This window comes from Perissodus microlepis, chromosome 7, assembly GCF_051167445.1.
Source record: "Perissodus microlepis isolate ML-2025 ecotype Zambia chromosome 7, ASM5116744v1, whole genome shotgun sequence".
NCBI classification, from domain to species: domain Eukaryota; kingdom Metazoa; phylum Chordata; class Actinopteri; order Cichliformes; family Cichlidae; genus Perissodus; species Perissodus microlepis.
Window position 1 is genome coordinate 29594193 of NC_140467.1, and position 17739 is coordinate 29611931.

General features: G+C 40.4%; 1 protein-coding gene across 1 annotated transcript in view; it reads left to right on the forward strand.

The window, feature by feature from the left end:
- mbd2 (methyl-CpG binding domain protein 2) overlaps positions 1-17525 on the forward strand; it is a 29671-nt gene extending 12146 nt beyond the window's left edge. Inside the window, exons 4-7 of the mRNA XM_084934579.1 lie at positions 359-449; positions 537-714; positions 8523-8651; positions 16824-17525. Of these exons, the coding sequence (XP_084790705.1) occupies positions 359-449; positions 537-714; positions 8523-8640 (387 nt within the window). The 3' untranslated portion in view covers positions 8641-8651; positions 16824-17525. The remainder of the gene's footprint in view (positions 1-358; positions 450-536; positions 715-8522; positions 8652-16823) is intronic.
- Positions 17526-17739: the final 214 nt, after the last annotated feature.

The following is a 17739-nucleotide window of genomic DNA, read 5'->3' on the forward strand; positions in this document are numbered from 1 at the left end:
TATGCTGTCATGCAGCTTCGACTCCTGGATCAAACCAGGAAATTCTCCTGATAATTGAATGAACTCAGCGCCACTTTTTCACAACCCGCCCGGGGGTTGCATGCTGAGTCAAATATAGAGAATCTAGAAGATCTTTTAAAGATTTACCTTTGCTTTGTAGTTCATCTAAGATTTCCATTTGAGCATTTCAAACAGGAATTTCTGATTCTAATCCTTACCCTGAACAATTTACTGAGGTCTGATGGACATTAAGAGTTTAAAGTATTATATTTGAAAATGTCTTGAAAATAAACAAGCAAAACTAATCAAAAACCAGTGAGATGATCAGATAAACAGCTGTCTGTCTGTCTGTCTGCAGCTGTTTTGGGAGAAGAGGTTGAAAGGTCTGCGGTCATCAGACGTCACAGAGCAGGTCCTGCGTGCCATGGACCTGCCCAAAGGATTGCAGAGTAGGTCTCCAACAACAGCTTGAATCCAGTCCTTCAGCCTGTCTTGACCTCTGACCCATCTCTTGATCTCGTTCTCTCATTGGACAGGTGTCGGTCCAGATGCGAGTGACGACACCCTGCTGTCGGCCATCGCCAGCGCTCTGCACATGAGCTCGGCTCCGATTACGGGACAGACGTCTGTAGCGGCTGAGAAGAATCCGGCAATCTGGCTCAACACGTCCCAGCCGCTCTGCAAGGCCTTCACCGTCACCGACGAGCACATCCGGTAAGACCCGCAGTCCTCAAACAGTCTTTGTCCCCCCTCAGCTCTCAGTCACTACAAGGCATTCGGCTGATTGTAACCAAAGAGGGAGAAGTGCATGCTTCTCCCTCTGACATGAGCACTTGAAGCCGTGCTAAAATGCTAATGTTTGTGCCAGCTCTCTGGGAACCCAGCTCTGAGGATTAATTTGGAACAGGGATTTTCATATTGAGAGGTTAAAGATACAATCAACACACACACACAGATACACACAGCTTAAGAAGGCAATTATGGTACTTTAAAGCTTTGAGTGTCCTGTCGCTGCATTTTTAGTTGTAATTAGTGCTTCTTGTGAGTCACAACTAATCAGAGTACAAAGACATGATACACAGTGTGACTTACACTTTCCAAGGAGATCATTATCTTTGAAGTCCACTGCAAACAAACATACACAAACATGCTAAGAGCTCCGGGGCTTGTTTAAAAGTTTTCTTCAGTATCAAAGTAATGCGGTGGTAGCTGTCTGTGCTTCGGTGGGAATACTGCAAGCCAGACCTTTTAACAAATAGTAAATTTGGCATGCTTCTTGTATCGTCCGTTTATTTTCCTCCACTTTTCTTATGTCGGCTTTCAGAAGAATATTCCAGACGTGCTTCTCCAGCAGAGCTTTTCAGTTCCCATTTGGGGAGATGAGGTGCTCCCCGGCCAGATTAGATATTTAAACCCTTTCCAGCAAGTTCAGGTTCTGTCCCTGGGGGGGCTCTACTCTCATCTGGGTATGCCCAGAAAACCTCCAAAGGCAGATATCTAGGAGGCATTGTGATCAGCTGCCTGAACCATCTGTGTTGGCTCCTTTCAACACCTAGGAGCAGTGTCTCTACTCCGAATGTTCAAGCTCCTTTCTCATATCGCTTGAGCAAAAACCTGTTGAAAAGATGTTAAAGACATCTCATCCAGACAACTAAACAATGCTGAGATTTGTTTAAAATTGAAAGGAGAAAAGCTGAATTCGCAGTTAATTCAACAGATAAACTAACCTCGAAGCAGCAAATATCCATGGACCCTGTTTTCTGGGCTTAATCTGACCTGCCAGTCATTTGCTTTTAACCCTCTGACGTGTAAATCCTCACATCCAAATCTGAACTCAACCTTAGATTTTGCGGGGAAAACTGACCTTTTTGGGAAAAAGTGAGGAGTTTTTGATGTGTGTCAGGGAGAATCATGATCTTTCCTGATTGGTATGAGTTGGGAGAACAATAGAAAAAAGACATACATGTTAGAGAAACAGAGGATTTATGCTTCAGTGGGAATTCTGTGCCACAGCTACGTTGTAACCACAAAGTCCTCTGAAGCCCTGTGACCTAACCCACGGTCTAACCTGACGTACATTTCAGTAGAACAACTGCGGTGATTAACCTGTTCGGTACCAGCGATTGCTCCTGTGTATTTCTGCCTATTTTTTTGCTGCACTTTATGGGTTCATCAGTGAGACAATAAAAATCATTTCCTCAATGTATAAGCATAAATGCTTTCCATGATGACTTAGATCTGAGGGGGTTAAATCAAATCATCCATTTACGTATAAAGTTGGTTTAAAAGCAAAAGGACATCTGAGCAGCTTGGTGAACTTCTCAGACAACCAGCAGATTTAAATCCAGACCTTCTTTTACTGCTGTACCAACGAGTTCCTCCACATGGTTCACAAAGCATCTCTTTAATTGACATCAAATGCAAAATGTCTCCACCTGTCTGCTTTTTTGTCACATTCAGGGTGAAACAGAGATCCTGGCAGTTAGCTTAACTTGTCAGAGGGTGGATCAAATGGGTGCGTCTAACATTCCTGCACAAGCAGATTACTTCTGATTGGATCACTTCCAAACTCGTGCCGCTTTTCTGCACAACTTAATTAGTTCTGAGTGGATCTCGTCATCTTTCCAGAATATTTTCACGTTGTTATTATTTCATACATCATAGTTTTTGTCCTCGTGAATTAGTTTTTATTTATCGTCTCGTGGTCATCAGTACAAAAAGGCCATTGACACAAATGCTGGTGTAAACATTAAGCACTGACTATCCTGAGGCTTGTGCAAGTCCGTGCACCATGACACAGTAACATAAATGATATAAACATGTTTTTTTTAAAAACATATTTAAAAAGTTGTCAGCTGATAGGGTAGTCTGTGCACTTGAGTGATCAGACGGTTTCACAACCAAATAAAATGTCAGATGTTGTGTGAAAGAAAGGCAAAGAGACGTGTTTGCATATTTAACGCAGCGCTGAGGTGTAACTGGGACACCGCGTCTAACACGATTTTAGATTTGATGGCTGTGTACAGTTCAGACCTCAGATCAACAGAAAATAGCTGAGTGGGTAAACATGAATTGGAGAATGCCTGAGCCGAGTAAAGGTCTTCGCAATAGACTCAAAAGACAGACTTTCACCTTTAACTCTTTCACTGCATTTAAATGTAAAGGTGATGTTTCTTTAGCCGGTTAACATCCAAGAAGACATCGGTGACGTTCTGTTCATCTGGTCCAAAATAAGTGATCTTTATTATTGCGTTTAAGAATCAGGAGTCCTGCTTTTCTTGTTTTTGTCACTCAGTGACTCAGAGAAGTTGTATTCATCTTCACCTTCAGTGTGTTTGAGCAGGTTTTCCTCCTGAATGATGAAGCTGTTTTTAGTGGCGATTTATTCTGCACTTCTATTTACTTAAACTTGAAAAAAAACTGTTATCCTTGAACCTTTGTACTTGTGTGAATATTTGCAGAAATTTTAATTGCTGCAAGTGCTCTTAAAAATTCTCTAGTAACTTTTGTGCTGATTTATGTGATTCACTCTTTTTATTACTATGTTTCTCCTCTTACAAATGGAAAAGCTGTAATTTAAAAAAAGGTTTTTTCTTCTTTTTTCTATTTAGTGCAGTCAGATTTTTCTGCTTCACTCTCATTCGGCTCAGCATGACCAGCAGCTTATTGTGGCTGCATAACTGACATTTATGACTCTTTAGACCGTCTTTTATCATTTATCAGTATTTCAAATGCTAATTGTGCCCTCAGTTGAATCACACACAGAAGTGACAAATCACACACAGCTCAGCAGAAAGCTCAGAATACACTCAGAATAAAATATTTCAAAATATGACAGTAGCTACAGATCCTTATTGTAGGATAAAGATGCAGACTATAAGCTTCTAAAGTTAACGCCATGTGAGTTCCAACCTAACAGTAAGGCTAGCAACAGTCATGGACTCATGCTAGCCTTACTGAAACCTCGTTAATTCTTGGTTTTACCCCTAATGGATTGTCACTTTTTCTCACTGGAGCCTCAAAGTGGGCTTTCCTGCATCTGCAGCTAAATTCGTCTTAAGAGATGTTGTCATCACCAGTTTTAAACAGAATGCGTCCATTCAGCTTGTAAGCATTGTCCTTTGATGGACATAAGGCGTTGACGTTCTGCGGGTTTTGTAGATTTAGAAACTCCTCTTTACTTTTTGCACACTTTAAGGGATAGCGTAACAAAGAGAAAATGGGATTTGTTTGTAGTTACAGCTTTGTGTCTCTTCAGGCAAGCTTTGGAAACCTGAATTTGTCAGTTTTTTCCAATTCGTCCTGACATAACTATTCAAGCTCCAGTGGAACTGGAGCAACCTCAGATCTCACTCCGGTAGTTCTGAGGTTTGTCCGAGCCTCCCAAGGTCACCAGACTTGTTCTTCAGTTGTTCATGTGCTATTTTGACTGTTTTCCTGGACCTGTCGACTGTGTTTGTGCTGTTATGTTTTGAAGCATTTTTAAGGGAATTTAGTAGGTCTTATAAATACGTGTTTCAGACTATCTAAGAAGTTTGTGCTCCAGTTTTGGTGAGTGAAATTCTAGTATTGTATGAGTCTATTACTAATACTGAACAAATAAACAGATGTCTGTGACTTTGAGTCTGCTAGTGTTAGCTAACAGCTAATCTCCTGTCCAAATATCCCAACTTTCAGCACATGTGGTGGAGATGTCCACAAACCAGTTTAAGCAGGTTTAAGCTCCAGTGTATTAATATTAGTGTACTTATAATTTTATTTAAGCCAGGACAACAAAGATTCCGATTTATTTATTTAGTCTCTATTGTTTTTTAATGATTTTAAATGCTCGTGGGCTTGACGTTGTTTATCTGGAACGTGAAGTGGATGTTTATCCCAGTTTACTTTTAATGCTCTTTGAGAAGATACAGGTGTGCTCTCTCTACAGTATAGGCCTGATCAATGTTTTTGGCAGATTCTCCAGGTGTTCAGTCAGTTATGGACACATCTGAAGAGTTATTAAAGTGAAAAGCAGCTGTTTCCACTTAATGTCTCATTAATTGTAGATTGCTTGAAAAGCACATCATTTTTCTAGAATATTTTCTGGATCCACTGTATCAGTACAGTAATGCTTGGTGAGTAGGCTAATACTGTATGAGCTAACCAGTGAGATTGAACACAATTATGTGATGCGTTTTCTCTGTTAGACGGTGATGGCGTTTGTTGAGCATAGCTGCGTTTTGTGTGTTAGACATGGAATAATGTAAATTCTCATTCCTTCTAGCCTCTGATAAAACACAAAACGATTTCTGTCGCCTTCCAGGATGAGACAGATGAGGGTTGATGACTGATGCATGCTGGGTAGGGGGAGTAATCAGTTGTAGTGAGAGGGGAGGATGAGAAGGTGATGAGATAGGAGACGGACAAGGAGAGATGAGGAGAAATGAAGCATGAAGGGAGTCCAAGGGGGGGGAGAGGCCACATTGGGAAATTAACATGAAACATATGATTCAATTTAATATCAAACTGCTAAATAAGTCTTGAGCCAAAAATGTTCACAGTCTGTTCTTATCTGCTCTGAATGACCTGCATATGAGAGGTTGAAGACATTAGCATTTTAGCTACAGGTCATGATTACCTCCATTATTACTATGATTCCCAGGAAGTATGTGGTTCTTCCTCTACGTGCCAAAAGCTACAGCCTGTTTAATGGCCACTTCAGGTTGACTCCAAAGATGTAGGTAGAAGCTTACAGCCTGATACGAAAAGTGGTTGGATCTCTATAGCTCTGTTTGTACTCCCACAACTATATACATGGTGGTGTTTAGAAATCTATTAGTCTGGATAAGTTAGCGACACAGGCGGCTGTAACTGCCAGCTAGCTGTTTGCTAGGTGTCAACTCAGCTATTTTGAGGCGCTGAGCTGGATTTCTGAACGGTGTGATATCCCTGTGCTGGGTTTGTTGCTCATCATCATAATAATGTTGGTCCAAGATCAACAACAACAACTGACCAGTCAGGTAGTTGTGATGTCACAGCTTTGTAATATGGGAGAAAAAAAGTGCTTTTGTTTATATAAAACACTCTTCTGGATGTGTTTTCTTTCTAGTTAGCTTCTTGGCTAATGCTAACTGAGTGCTCAGTACATATTTATCCTACACAAAACCATAGATAGGACACCAGGATTTCTTGATTTATAAGGACATCAGGGCTCCTATTTCCTATTTGCTTTGAATGCCTGTGGGCTTGATATAGTCTAATTTATCTGAAAAGTGAAGCAGCTGATTCTCCAGTATCATCCTGTTGCTCCTGCTGTCTGTGTTGCCAGACCAGGGTCCCTATAAAGCACGAATTCAATTAATACATGCTGACAGCAGGAGGCACTGTGGGGACACACATCTGGCTGTATATATATATATGTATGTGTGTGTGTCCAGTGGAAAACACTGGGGAGAACAGCTGGCCAAAGCCATTACAGCAGAATCACTCGAATACCTCACTAGATCCTTCCCTCCCATCTTCTCCCCTCCCCCTTTTTCTTCCTATTTTCTTCTCACCTCTTTTACTCCCTTTCCCTTCGTTCTTTTCCATTCATTCCTTCCTAATCTTATTTTGTTTTCATTCATTTTTTCTGTGCTCCTTTCCTTTTCCCCTTGTAATCCTTTCTTATATTTCTTGATGTTTTTCTTCCATCCACTTCTCCTTTCTTTACTGTTTCATTCTTCCTTACTTCCTTACTTTATAAGTATCCTTCCCATGTTTCATCCCCCTCTTCCTTTGTTTTCCCACCTTCATCTTTCATCCCATTTCCATTTCCACCCCTCCTCCTCCTCTGTTTTCCTCCATCCCTCCTCCTCGTATTCCTTTCCTTATCTCTCCCCTCCATTAATTTCCCATTCTCTCCCTCTTACCTCCTCTTTCTCTCTTTCCTTCTCCCTCGCTCTCTCTCTCTCTCCAGTTGAATGTGCTTGTCATCTTAAATTGCTCTCATTCCTTTCCTCTCCCTCCTCTTCCTCATCTTTCCACCACCTCTTCCTCCTGTGGCACATCAGGCCGACACAGCTCTGTTTTTGAAATCTCACGTTTTCATTTTGGTCAGCTTATTCATATTTTTCTCCCGCTGTTTGACACAATTTATATATTTTTTTTATCTCAGTTTTTAATTAAGAGTCTTATTTATCCCACGAAAAGCATCTTTCGATTGACTTGACTGTGTTTTCTTTCTTGATCCAGATTCAGTCTCAGATGTACACATGAGGCTGAGTCTGTGTTCTGTAAAGGATGGTTCAGCACAGAGAGAAAAGCTTCCACGTTTGCTTTAAAGTAACTTTGAATTTTAAACTCAGTCTGATTAATGGCTCAATCAAGAGTAGAATTCATCTGCAAAAGTTTGTGGACAGCCAGAGATTCATCACCGTGACCATGTGAGACATAATGTCTTCATTTTGATTACATCAGAATGGGTTTTACAGTCTGGTGTTTACATGCACAAATACATTTAATTACAACAGTATTTTTATATAAAAGTGATAAATATGTCCTCAGTTTGTCTTCTTCAGTGAAGATCATTGGATAATAACACAACAACCAGTGAGTATTCTGGATAAGTGTCCTGGATAATTCTTGTTTGAACCAGAATGATCAAAATGTAGAAAGTGGATAAAGCATTTTATTCAGTATGAATAATGCATAACCAAGCCCATAAACTTAGAAGCACGTTGCATTTTTTAAATATCCGACAACTGGAACAGACTTACTTTCAGTTTTTCACTAGAAGTCCTACAGTTTTCTGCATAGACTTTGAGTGTAACTGCTTCGTGTTTAATGTGAGCACACCACACCAGGGACCACAATTTACAAAATGAACTTGGTGTCATGTTCAGTAAGACTTGACCTAGCAACTGAGACCATAAACTCAGCAGGAAAGTGCTTGCAGTGCTCATAAATCAAGTGAACCTGAAGCCATTTTCTCACAGACTTCTACACAGCTGCAGCGCTGTGAGTCGCCCCCTGCTGGCTGATAAAAAGGATGCATATTTGAGGCAAAATAATTCGAGTTTCCATATCCAAAAGCTATGTGCAACTGTAATATCCAGTCATGACACAAAATACAAGGTTAAGATGATACTATTGAAATAGCAAAAAACTGAAAAAAATAAAACAAAAACCAAAACACTGTGATGGACGCGACCAATTCTTGTAGGCTGATACATGCATCCAATCAGCCAGTAGGACTGGACACAAAATCAGAACTGTGTACTCTAATTTTATTCATTTTTAATGTAGGTGTCACTTTTTATGATTTATGTTTTCTGTTCATCATTGTTGTATTAAGATTTAGTGCTTCAGGTGCAGGATTAGTCTGCAGGCTTTGATACATTTGCTCTGATTAATAAAGTTGCTTAAGGTTTGTATTTTATAAAAATGGTCTTTATATGAAATTAAAACTGTCAGGAGAAACCAGCAGACTGTGGACTACGAGTAATAGTAAAGACATCTTAATAGAAAAAGACGTGTGTGTGTGTGTGTGTGTGTGCGTGCAGGGAGCAGGAAATGAAAGTGTACCAGGCCAGGAGGAGTCTGGAGGAAGCACTGATGGCTGACAGTTTGGCGCGGGCCGCCGAAAACACCCAAGAGCTGCTCGAGGGGAAGAAGGCCTGAAGACAAGACAGGTGAGATGTGGGGGAAATGAGTATGAACGGGTTAAAGGCGTCGTCTCCAATGTGCACATGAGCTGCCGATAGGACTGGACAGATGACGTTAACTGGTAGTCATGGTAACTCAACGTGCTTTCCAGAATAGGAGAGCCGGAGGTGAAATATCTGTGAAAGACAGGAAATAAAGTTTCTGTGGAGTGATTTTTAAGCAGTGTCACAGGTCACTGCTGTGAGCAGCTTGTTACAGTGTGTAGTTAAGTTTTAATAACCTCTGGTGGCCACGTGAAGAAGTGCTAGAGACTTTTTAAAGTTATCTCACTCTGTGATGCAAGATAGGTAAATAAAAGTCACATGATCTGCCTGGCAAACAAACCCCTAGGATCAAAAAGCAAACAAAGCAAACAACATGAATCAAACAGGAACAAGGAATAAATAGAATAATATATAACCTTTAAATGTCTTGAATGATGCAGAACCTTATGTGTGTGTGTGTGTGTGTGTGTGTGTGTGTGTGTGTGTGTGTGTGTGTGTGTGTGTGTGTGTGTGTGTGTTTGGTGAGACTTGTTGTGAATGCTGATGAGATTCTCAGCGTCTGATTGAAACTCAGCTATGTAGCAGCGCAGCAGTGTGTCTGTGTGTGTGATTGATGGGCCGTGGGGTTGTGTGCGTGTGTGTGTGTGTGTTTCGGTGGTTAATGCATGTGTTGTATTGCAGTTTGTTTGGTTATTGCCTATGTTTCACTCTGCGGAGCCCGTAAACAAATCCAGATTAAAAAACATTTACTTTCAGAAGTTCACACAGCCATCCATCATCTCGCCCATTTTCCGGCTGCTTATCCAGGTCAAGGTCGCCGTGGCAACGGGACGGCACAGCAGACCAGAGGCTGTTTTCAGAATGAAAAGGTTTTCGCTGCAGAGTTTCAGACCTCGAAGGGGTTTTACCCACAAAGAAAACTCGAGGAGAACAGACCTGGCTGGTTAAACGTTGGTGTGATTTCTTGAGTCAGTCGGTAAAACTCAAGTGCAGTTTGTCCTGAGGGTGGTGCTAAAGAGCAAATGAGTTAAACGAGTTGATCATGTGGGGTGCAACCTCTGGAGCATAAAAATGAACCTGCAGTTCCTCTCATGTCCACTTGAGGCTGGCTACAGATGTGAGGTGTCAATGTTTACAGCCTGTTTGAGTCTCTGTGTCATATTTCTGCTCTGTACATCAAATGGACCGGTACTTATACAGTGCCTTTCTACTCAGTTTGAGCCCTCGGCATCAGTATCTTACTGATACCAAGGATGCTTCAACACAAGGACTGCATGAGCGGAAATCATTCCATCAACCTTCCGATTGGTCGACGGCCCCCTCTGCCACCTGAACCACTACTTAAAGTTTGGGATGTTTCCGCTTTGATTGACTGTTGGTTGCTGGTGTTGGAGGCAGGTGTCACCTGAGTTAGTTTGGACTAATGAACATGTTTGAACTGTTGGTGCCTGCTGGCCTTGTAAAACATATTCAAAATACAGACAGTCTTGCTTTATGCTGTTTATCTCAAGATTATGCTTTGAGTATAACTGATCTCGCATTTGACCTCTAAACACTTTCCTGGTGAGTTTATGGACTCAGTCGTTCTGGGTCATAAACACATGAGGAGGACATGACCACAACTCATCCGTTATATTAGTTTATATTAGTTTTAAAGCACAAATGTGGCGACAGTGAAAACGCTCAACTCGTGGCTTCAGAGCCGTACTTCAGAGGCCAGTGGGTGATGACAGGGCATCTACATTCATGTTTTAAACCATCCACGATCCCTGCAGACTGTTCTTAACTGGATTATTATTGCACTGGTGCAGTCCAACATCACACGTTTCTGCGAGGGAGCTGCAGGTTAAAGACTGGCTAAAGTCCAACCTGACAGCATGTTTTCACCTGCACCTCTAGAAAAGTCCAGTACTGCAGTCCATGTGTCTAAACTGTAAATGTCACCTTACTAACCAAAGGTTCCTAGCATTTTTCATTAACGTAGCACTTGACCTTCTAACGGCTCCTCTGGCTCCAGAAAACAAACCAACATGGCGAAGGGCGTAAAGCTGGAGTGGAGTTCCCGTGGCCATATGCATGTTTCCCGTACGGTCTGTGGGAGGATTCAGCAGCTGAAGCATCAGCATCATGGCGCTCTTCTGTCCGGCACTCGTGTTATATTGCTTTTGTAAGCGTGTCATGATATGTCTGTTGGGTTTTATCTGTTGTTAATAGAGGCTGCAGTTACGTATATGTGTGTGTGTCTTTGTGTGAGTGTGTGTGCTGATGCTTCCTCTAAAAGCTGACAGATAAGGAGGCTTTTTTAAAGCACATTTGTTTTCTGTGGAGGGAAAATTGTCCATTAATGCAGATTTATGCAGATTGGCTGGATGGAAGTCGTTTGGGCGAAAAGAGCCACTGAGAGTCGAGGAGTGATTACTAATGGGTTTTTATAGCTGGACCAGAGAGAGGGGGCAGTGGGCAGCTTCTCTCTCTCTCTTTGTGTGCATGTGTGTGTATATGTGTGTGTTTCTGCTTCGGAGCTGTTGAAACAACCCTTTTAAATCTTTGTCGAGTTCTCACACTGTTTGCTTTGCTTCCTGCTGCTCTGACTCTTATTTGTAGCGTCCTGCTAATTTATTTATGTTGGTTTTCTGGCTGAGTTGGCTTCTGCCATTCTCTATCTTTTATGCGACCCTTTATATTCTGCCCTTACTCAGAAACATGCTACACTAGGTGGCAATAACACATTACAATACTGCTGCCATGAACGATGGGGGCAAACACGTCTAACGGTGCTGTATTCTTTTCTTTGAATGCATCAGTTTTCATTACCAGAAGTGTTGATGTGAGTTATGTTAGTACTGGTACCACACAAAATTCTTTATGTGCAGGAAAAACATTATTGTGTGGTTTAATCTATTGTAATGTGAATGATTTAGGTGGAGATGTATATTTTATATGAATAATCGAAATTGACAAAAAACCTTAAAAAGCCTTAAAAAGTAATTATAGTAAATACAGGTGGGAAGAGGCCCACTTTAGACCCTCTCCTGCATTCTGGCATCTCTGCTACGAAGAGAGAAAGAGGGTGTCTGCTGTTAGTCTGCAGGAAATTTAAAGATGGTGACAAAATAAAGAAGCAGTTTTTGTGCAAACAGATGGGTTTAGGTTTAACTCACTCTTTATTCTACAATCCTTTTAAAGCTAATAAACCTTTGGTCAGTGGTCATAGCTTCTTGCTTCTATGTTTAAGCTCAATGATCAGCTGTTAGCCAAATTTGGCCAAATATTAACAGGTCAGTCTCATTGCATTAGGAGCTATTGTCCATAGCCTGAAAAGACTGAAAAGCGGCGCTGGTTTTTCATGTGGGCTTTTTGTGTACTGCTTTTAAGAGTGTAAGAGTTTCTGTGTGAGGTGAAACATTTCTCATTGGCATTTCTGCACTTGTCGGGGTTTGAATTAGGCCTGGGTCCATTTTAGCTACATGCTGGCACATTTTTAGGCATTAGAAAATGTTACCTTTCAAGTAAAATGTCATAGATTTGTTTAGGCTTTACAGTTTTTTTCTGTTAAAAACTTCTCCATTTGGGTGTTTTAAAAAAAAGTAAACAGTGGCTGAAACACCTACCAATGATGCAGTCTGTCAACCGCCTTGATTTTGAGTTTTGATGTAGGACTGTAATCAAAGTTTTACATGACTGCAGAACCATGCATGTTCATCAGCTGTTATATTTATATTTAATTTTTTAAAAATGTCTTTTAAGCTGAAGTGTAATTTGTCAAATTGTGTTATTAATGTGCGATTATCATCCTCATTTCGACCTTTCGATCCCATTTCTGAGCAAATATGAGCCAAAAAGAGCTTCCTTTTCAGCACCACCTTTCTCCACTCAGAGGTCTTCCACAGACATAAAGCTGATATCCATCTCCTCGTGTGACTGTGGGGAAGACACGAAGGAAGAGGATTTCTCTAAACATTGAACTGTTCCTTTAAAATGAGCAGACTGCCGTTTTTATCTGATCGAGACTAAAGATTCACACTGCTGACTGAGGAAAGACTGTGACTGATACAAACACACACCAGCATCTCTCTCTCTCTCTGTGTGTGTGTGTGAATATTAGCTGTGTATCTTGTAATTTCCAGAGGAGCTGATTCAGACTCCTGCAGCATTTTTCAGCTGCTGGTAATTAGTGCATGTTGAGACACAGAGAATTATCTTCTTCAAAGTCATTCATGAGGCTGATAACTGCTGAGTGTGTGTGCCCGTGTGCTGTCAGTTAGCTGAATTGCCTCGATTAAGCAGCAGATTATCAGGATTTTCTAATTATTAGGGAGTAATTAAGAGTGAGCTGAGGATTATCAGACCGAAACATGGAAACAGTGAAGGAAGAAAACATTCACATGCATTAATACTGAAACAGTAAAACAAAGAAACACTAACACAGCACAACAAAGAGTTCATCATTAAGTCTGGATTTGGCAAACACTAGCAAATCTGAAGGATGCACAATGGCACAGGAAGGGTCTAAAAATAAATGTTTAACTGTGGGGTTGTAGGTTCAGTTACAGGTAAAGTGAACCAAAATCAGAATTAAGGAGGCAGTCTGAATGAGTTGCTAGGTGATTCAACGGATTTGTCATCATGTAATCAATGATTCAAAAGAAGTAGAAACTGGGGATGAAAAAAAGACTAAAAAGATAAATGACAATAAAAAAACCAACAAAATAATGCAGCTTTAATTTTGTATATTTTGAGATTTTGTATATTCAGTACTACAGCAACACGGATAACAGTTTTAAGGAGGGATTCTAAATGGTATAAAGACAGATTTAAAGCAAGCCAATTTCATCTTGGAATAGCCATCGATTCAAAAACTATTTAGATGCTAGTGATTCAGAAAGAAAGATTTAAAAAAAATGGAAGAAAGGGGAAGGTGAAATAACAAAATTATTAAAAATGTAAAGATGTTGGGATTCAGTATGGTTCAGTAAACGAATAGAAATAAAAATGCCTACTGGACTGCATAGGTTAATAGTACAGTTTGAATTTAAATTAGGCTAACGAAGGATAAAAAAGGATAGTTAAGAATAAAAAAAATGGTGTAATCAAAAAATGAAAAACATAAAATTAGAGATGGGATTGTTTAAAATTTAAAACCATTTAAAGGAGGAGATTAGATGCAGTAAGAGACTACAGGTTACAGACTCAGCTACAGTTACAGGAGTCAAACTGAGGAGTTAAAACGAGTGCAGTAAGAGAGTACAGTTTGCAAATTCAGTACTACACGTATCAAAAAAAGAGGTGAGGGGATTATAAATGTCATGACGAGACATTCAAAGTAAGCTAATGAAGGATTCGTCAACATATAAACTAGTGTTGAAAAGAAATACAAAGTAGGGATTCAAAACAGCACAATAAAAATACAAATACAGAGGTTGAGTACTTCAGATGGATTGACTCAAAGTGAGACGATGTCACGGTCTGGCTGGCAGACCGTGGGGATGAGGACAGTAGGACCCAAAACGCAGGACTCTGCGATGCCACAGTGCACTTTATTTACAGTGAATAGACAGGTAAGTCCAACAATTAACTCAGAGATGTAATTTGCCAATGGTGCTCATCCCTTGCTCCCAGTGCGTCCCGTGCTGTCGCTCCCTTAGTTTGTGTGCTCGCTTCTTCGCTCGACTTTCCTGGAGGAAGAAGGGAAAACCACAATTAGCCACACACGCTAGCCAACTATCAAGACCACACGCCTAGCACGGACTATACCGGTCAAGAGTAATAATCCCACGTCGACTGTCGTCGCGAGTCCAGGTTAAATACCTCTTCCTAGCCGGGAGGGATGATTACCACCAGCTGGTCAGGTAATCAGCTGCAACAGCAAAGAGGGACTCCCGATGACGACAGTCGCCCGGACACGCCTCTCCCACGACGCGCGCTTCCGTCAACAGCCCCGAGGACGGGGGGAGAGAGAGAGAAGCAGACACACGCACTCTACATACAAACGTGGACAGAACAGTAGACGACACAGACCCCAAATAATAGTCGTAATAATAATAACAACAATAATAATAACCACTGCTCACGGACCCCTGAGTCCTCCAGAGCCGGGTCCGTGACAGACGAAGGAAGGATTCTGAATGGCACAATTAACCTTTTTAAGTAGGCTCGTCATAAAACAGATGATTCAAAATCGTTAGAAACCAAAGATTGTAAATTGCACAGTGAAAAGAAAATACCAACTGGAGAAAGAAATTGGATTCAATACAATAGAAACATCTAAAATGGGAAGAAGGTGGGATTCCAAATGGCATATTATGAGTTCAAATAGAGAAAAATGTAATCATCTGTAATCAAATTAATCATTAAATTAAATGGAAAAGTAAGCTTAAATGGAATAGTGAGACCAGTATAGGGCTGAGAACTGAAAGAACGGGGTGATTCCGTATATAAACAAGGGAGGACTCAAACAGGCCTCAATGAATGACAAATTGCATGAAGGAGGGAATCAAATGGCACAATTAAATATTTAAAACAGAAGGTACAGAGGGCGACTACAATGGCAAATAAATAATTCAGGATGGTAATTAACAGGGATGACTAAAGTTAGAGCTCAAAGTGGCAAAGTGAAAGCATCAATAGGGGTTCAAAGCGGCAGGATGATGGATTCAAAAGAGATTTATGATGGAAAATGGAAATGAAATGAAGGAGGAAGGATTTGAAAATGCCACAATGATGGATTAACAATGGCTTAATTACACATTTGAAAGCTCAAGGATGAGAATAAAAATGGATTTTGTTCTGTATTAGAAAAATGGGGATTCACAATGGCACATTGGGAAAATTGGAAACTTAATGGTCAGCAGTGTGGTCAAACGTCTTTGTTAGGCTGAGGAAGACGGGGAGGCTGAGGAGGAGGAGGAGCAGGAGTAGAACATATGATGTGTGTGATATCACCTCTTCTCTCCTGCTGAGCGAACGCTTCACTCTGATGTTTTATATATTTAAAATGTTTTCTGTACAGGCAAAAGGGTCCTAGTTGTCCTAATTGTAGCTCCACCCTCCTCGTTATTGTACCAGGGAGGAGGAGGAGAAGGTGGGGTGGGGTTAATGGAGGAGTTAATAATTAACATGGAAGCTCAGTGCATTAATTGGATATTTCAATGTGTACAGAGGCGAATGTTTATTATTCTGCAGGAGGAGGGAGAAACACGGCAGTTAGTTTGGGGGATTTTATTAAGATGAACTTAATGAGTCAATTTGGGGTTTATAGAGAAGGAAGTGGGAGGCGGAGTTTTATTCAGAGGTCTCCACAGAGCCTCACAATCTATTTGTTGGGAAGATATCAGTGCTTGCTTGCACTTCATTAATGCCTACACACAAGTTGCAGCTTTTTAAATATTTTTAGGACAGTTTTTCTAAATAATCCCTACCAAACTCAAACACTAATTCCAAGATTTAAAATATCTTCACTTTTCCCAAGAGCATTGTCTTGTCGTGCAAAAAGATGGACAAAGGAGGCCTGATTATCATAAAAACTAAAATAGGCTTATCTCATGTAACCACAAGTAAAAATGTAGGTTAAGAAACACACGATCCAAAGGTTTTAATCTCAGGATCAGTGAGTGTGCTGAGCAACACGTTCAACAAAGCTGGGTTTTCTTTGTGTTAGCTGAACAAACATTAAAGCCCCAGTCACAGAAAAGGGCTAGTACAATGGTGGTAACTTTTTTTTCATGTAATCCAGGCTTCTGGTCTCTGTTCACTCTCACATAAACATTTAATGAGGCACATCGGTCAGTTCACTGATTGAGCGTTGCTCACTACAGGTTATAAAATGTGTGATTTAAAAGAAAGATATTAGACATATAACATGACATATAGACTAATGATCTAATCATCTCTATTTCAGGCAGAAAAGCACCTAACAGAAAGGGCCTGGCCCACTTAAGGTCAAGCGTGCTGTAGGGCTGGGGTAGAGTTAATTTGAAACCAAATGCTTCTTGAATTTATGAAGTGCTAATTTTTTTTTTGTTTTTAAAGTTTAATTTAAGCAAATAGGAACTGAACTTGAAGGTTGTTTTACAGAACAGCCCATCTTTTAAAGATCTTTCAAACTCAGACGTGAACTGTCATAGTAACTCCTCTTCTTTCTTTGTGTCTCTCTAGAGTTCCTCTGTTTACCAGCCTCAGGGTTATCACCGCCTTCATCTTAATCCAGACAACAAACCAAAAACCAGACCTCCCACAGCCCAAACGTCACCCGTTCTGATCCATTGTTTCCGTGGATGATTGCTTCAACCTTCCTGTTGTGGAGCCTTTTTTGCACTTGACATTTCTAAACATCTGGAAACAATTTTTTTTTTTCCAGAGTCACAGTAGCAACAGTGGGAGCAACAACCACAGCAATAATGACACAATACCAGCAACAATGCCTCTGACATCGGAGGCTACAGTAGCAATAAGTGGAGCCTGAACCAGCTTGAAGCAACCAAAGCCTTTAATCCTCTCTCTGTGCAAACTTTACAAGCATTTCTTTTATTGCAGTTTTTCTTTTTAATATAAAGTAGATAAAAATAATAATAAAAAAAACCAGAATGTACTTAAAAGCAAGTCCTTCATAAAGACCCAAAGTCAGGTTGCAAACTGCTGGACGGCTTTTGCTAACTCTACTAACTTTCATTTTTTGCTCTTTTATGATTTTGGTTCCTTTGTGGTGTCATATGTCAGCTTCAGGGGTTTTAATGAAATAATGAGAATTTACAATTATATGAAATAGAACAATTACTTATTTAAAGACAAATTTTATACCTTCTGAGAACATATGTGTACATTTTCTGGACTGGACTGGAATAAATAATTATATTCAGAGTCATGTTTGTCTTTTTGTTTTTCTCTGAGCATGGAGGCTGTTTCCCCAAACTGAGGCTAAATAGGTCAGATATCTGGAATTCAAGGGAGCTGAAGAAGGTTTACAGTTAATAACACTGTGCAGACCTCGCCCTTCTTGATATGTAGTGGTATTTTCGCCTAGCATCTAAACATTTGTTTTGCCTGAATGGTCACACACCTGGTCTCACATGAA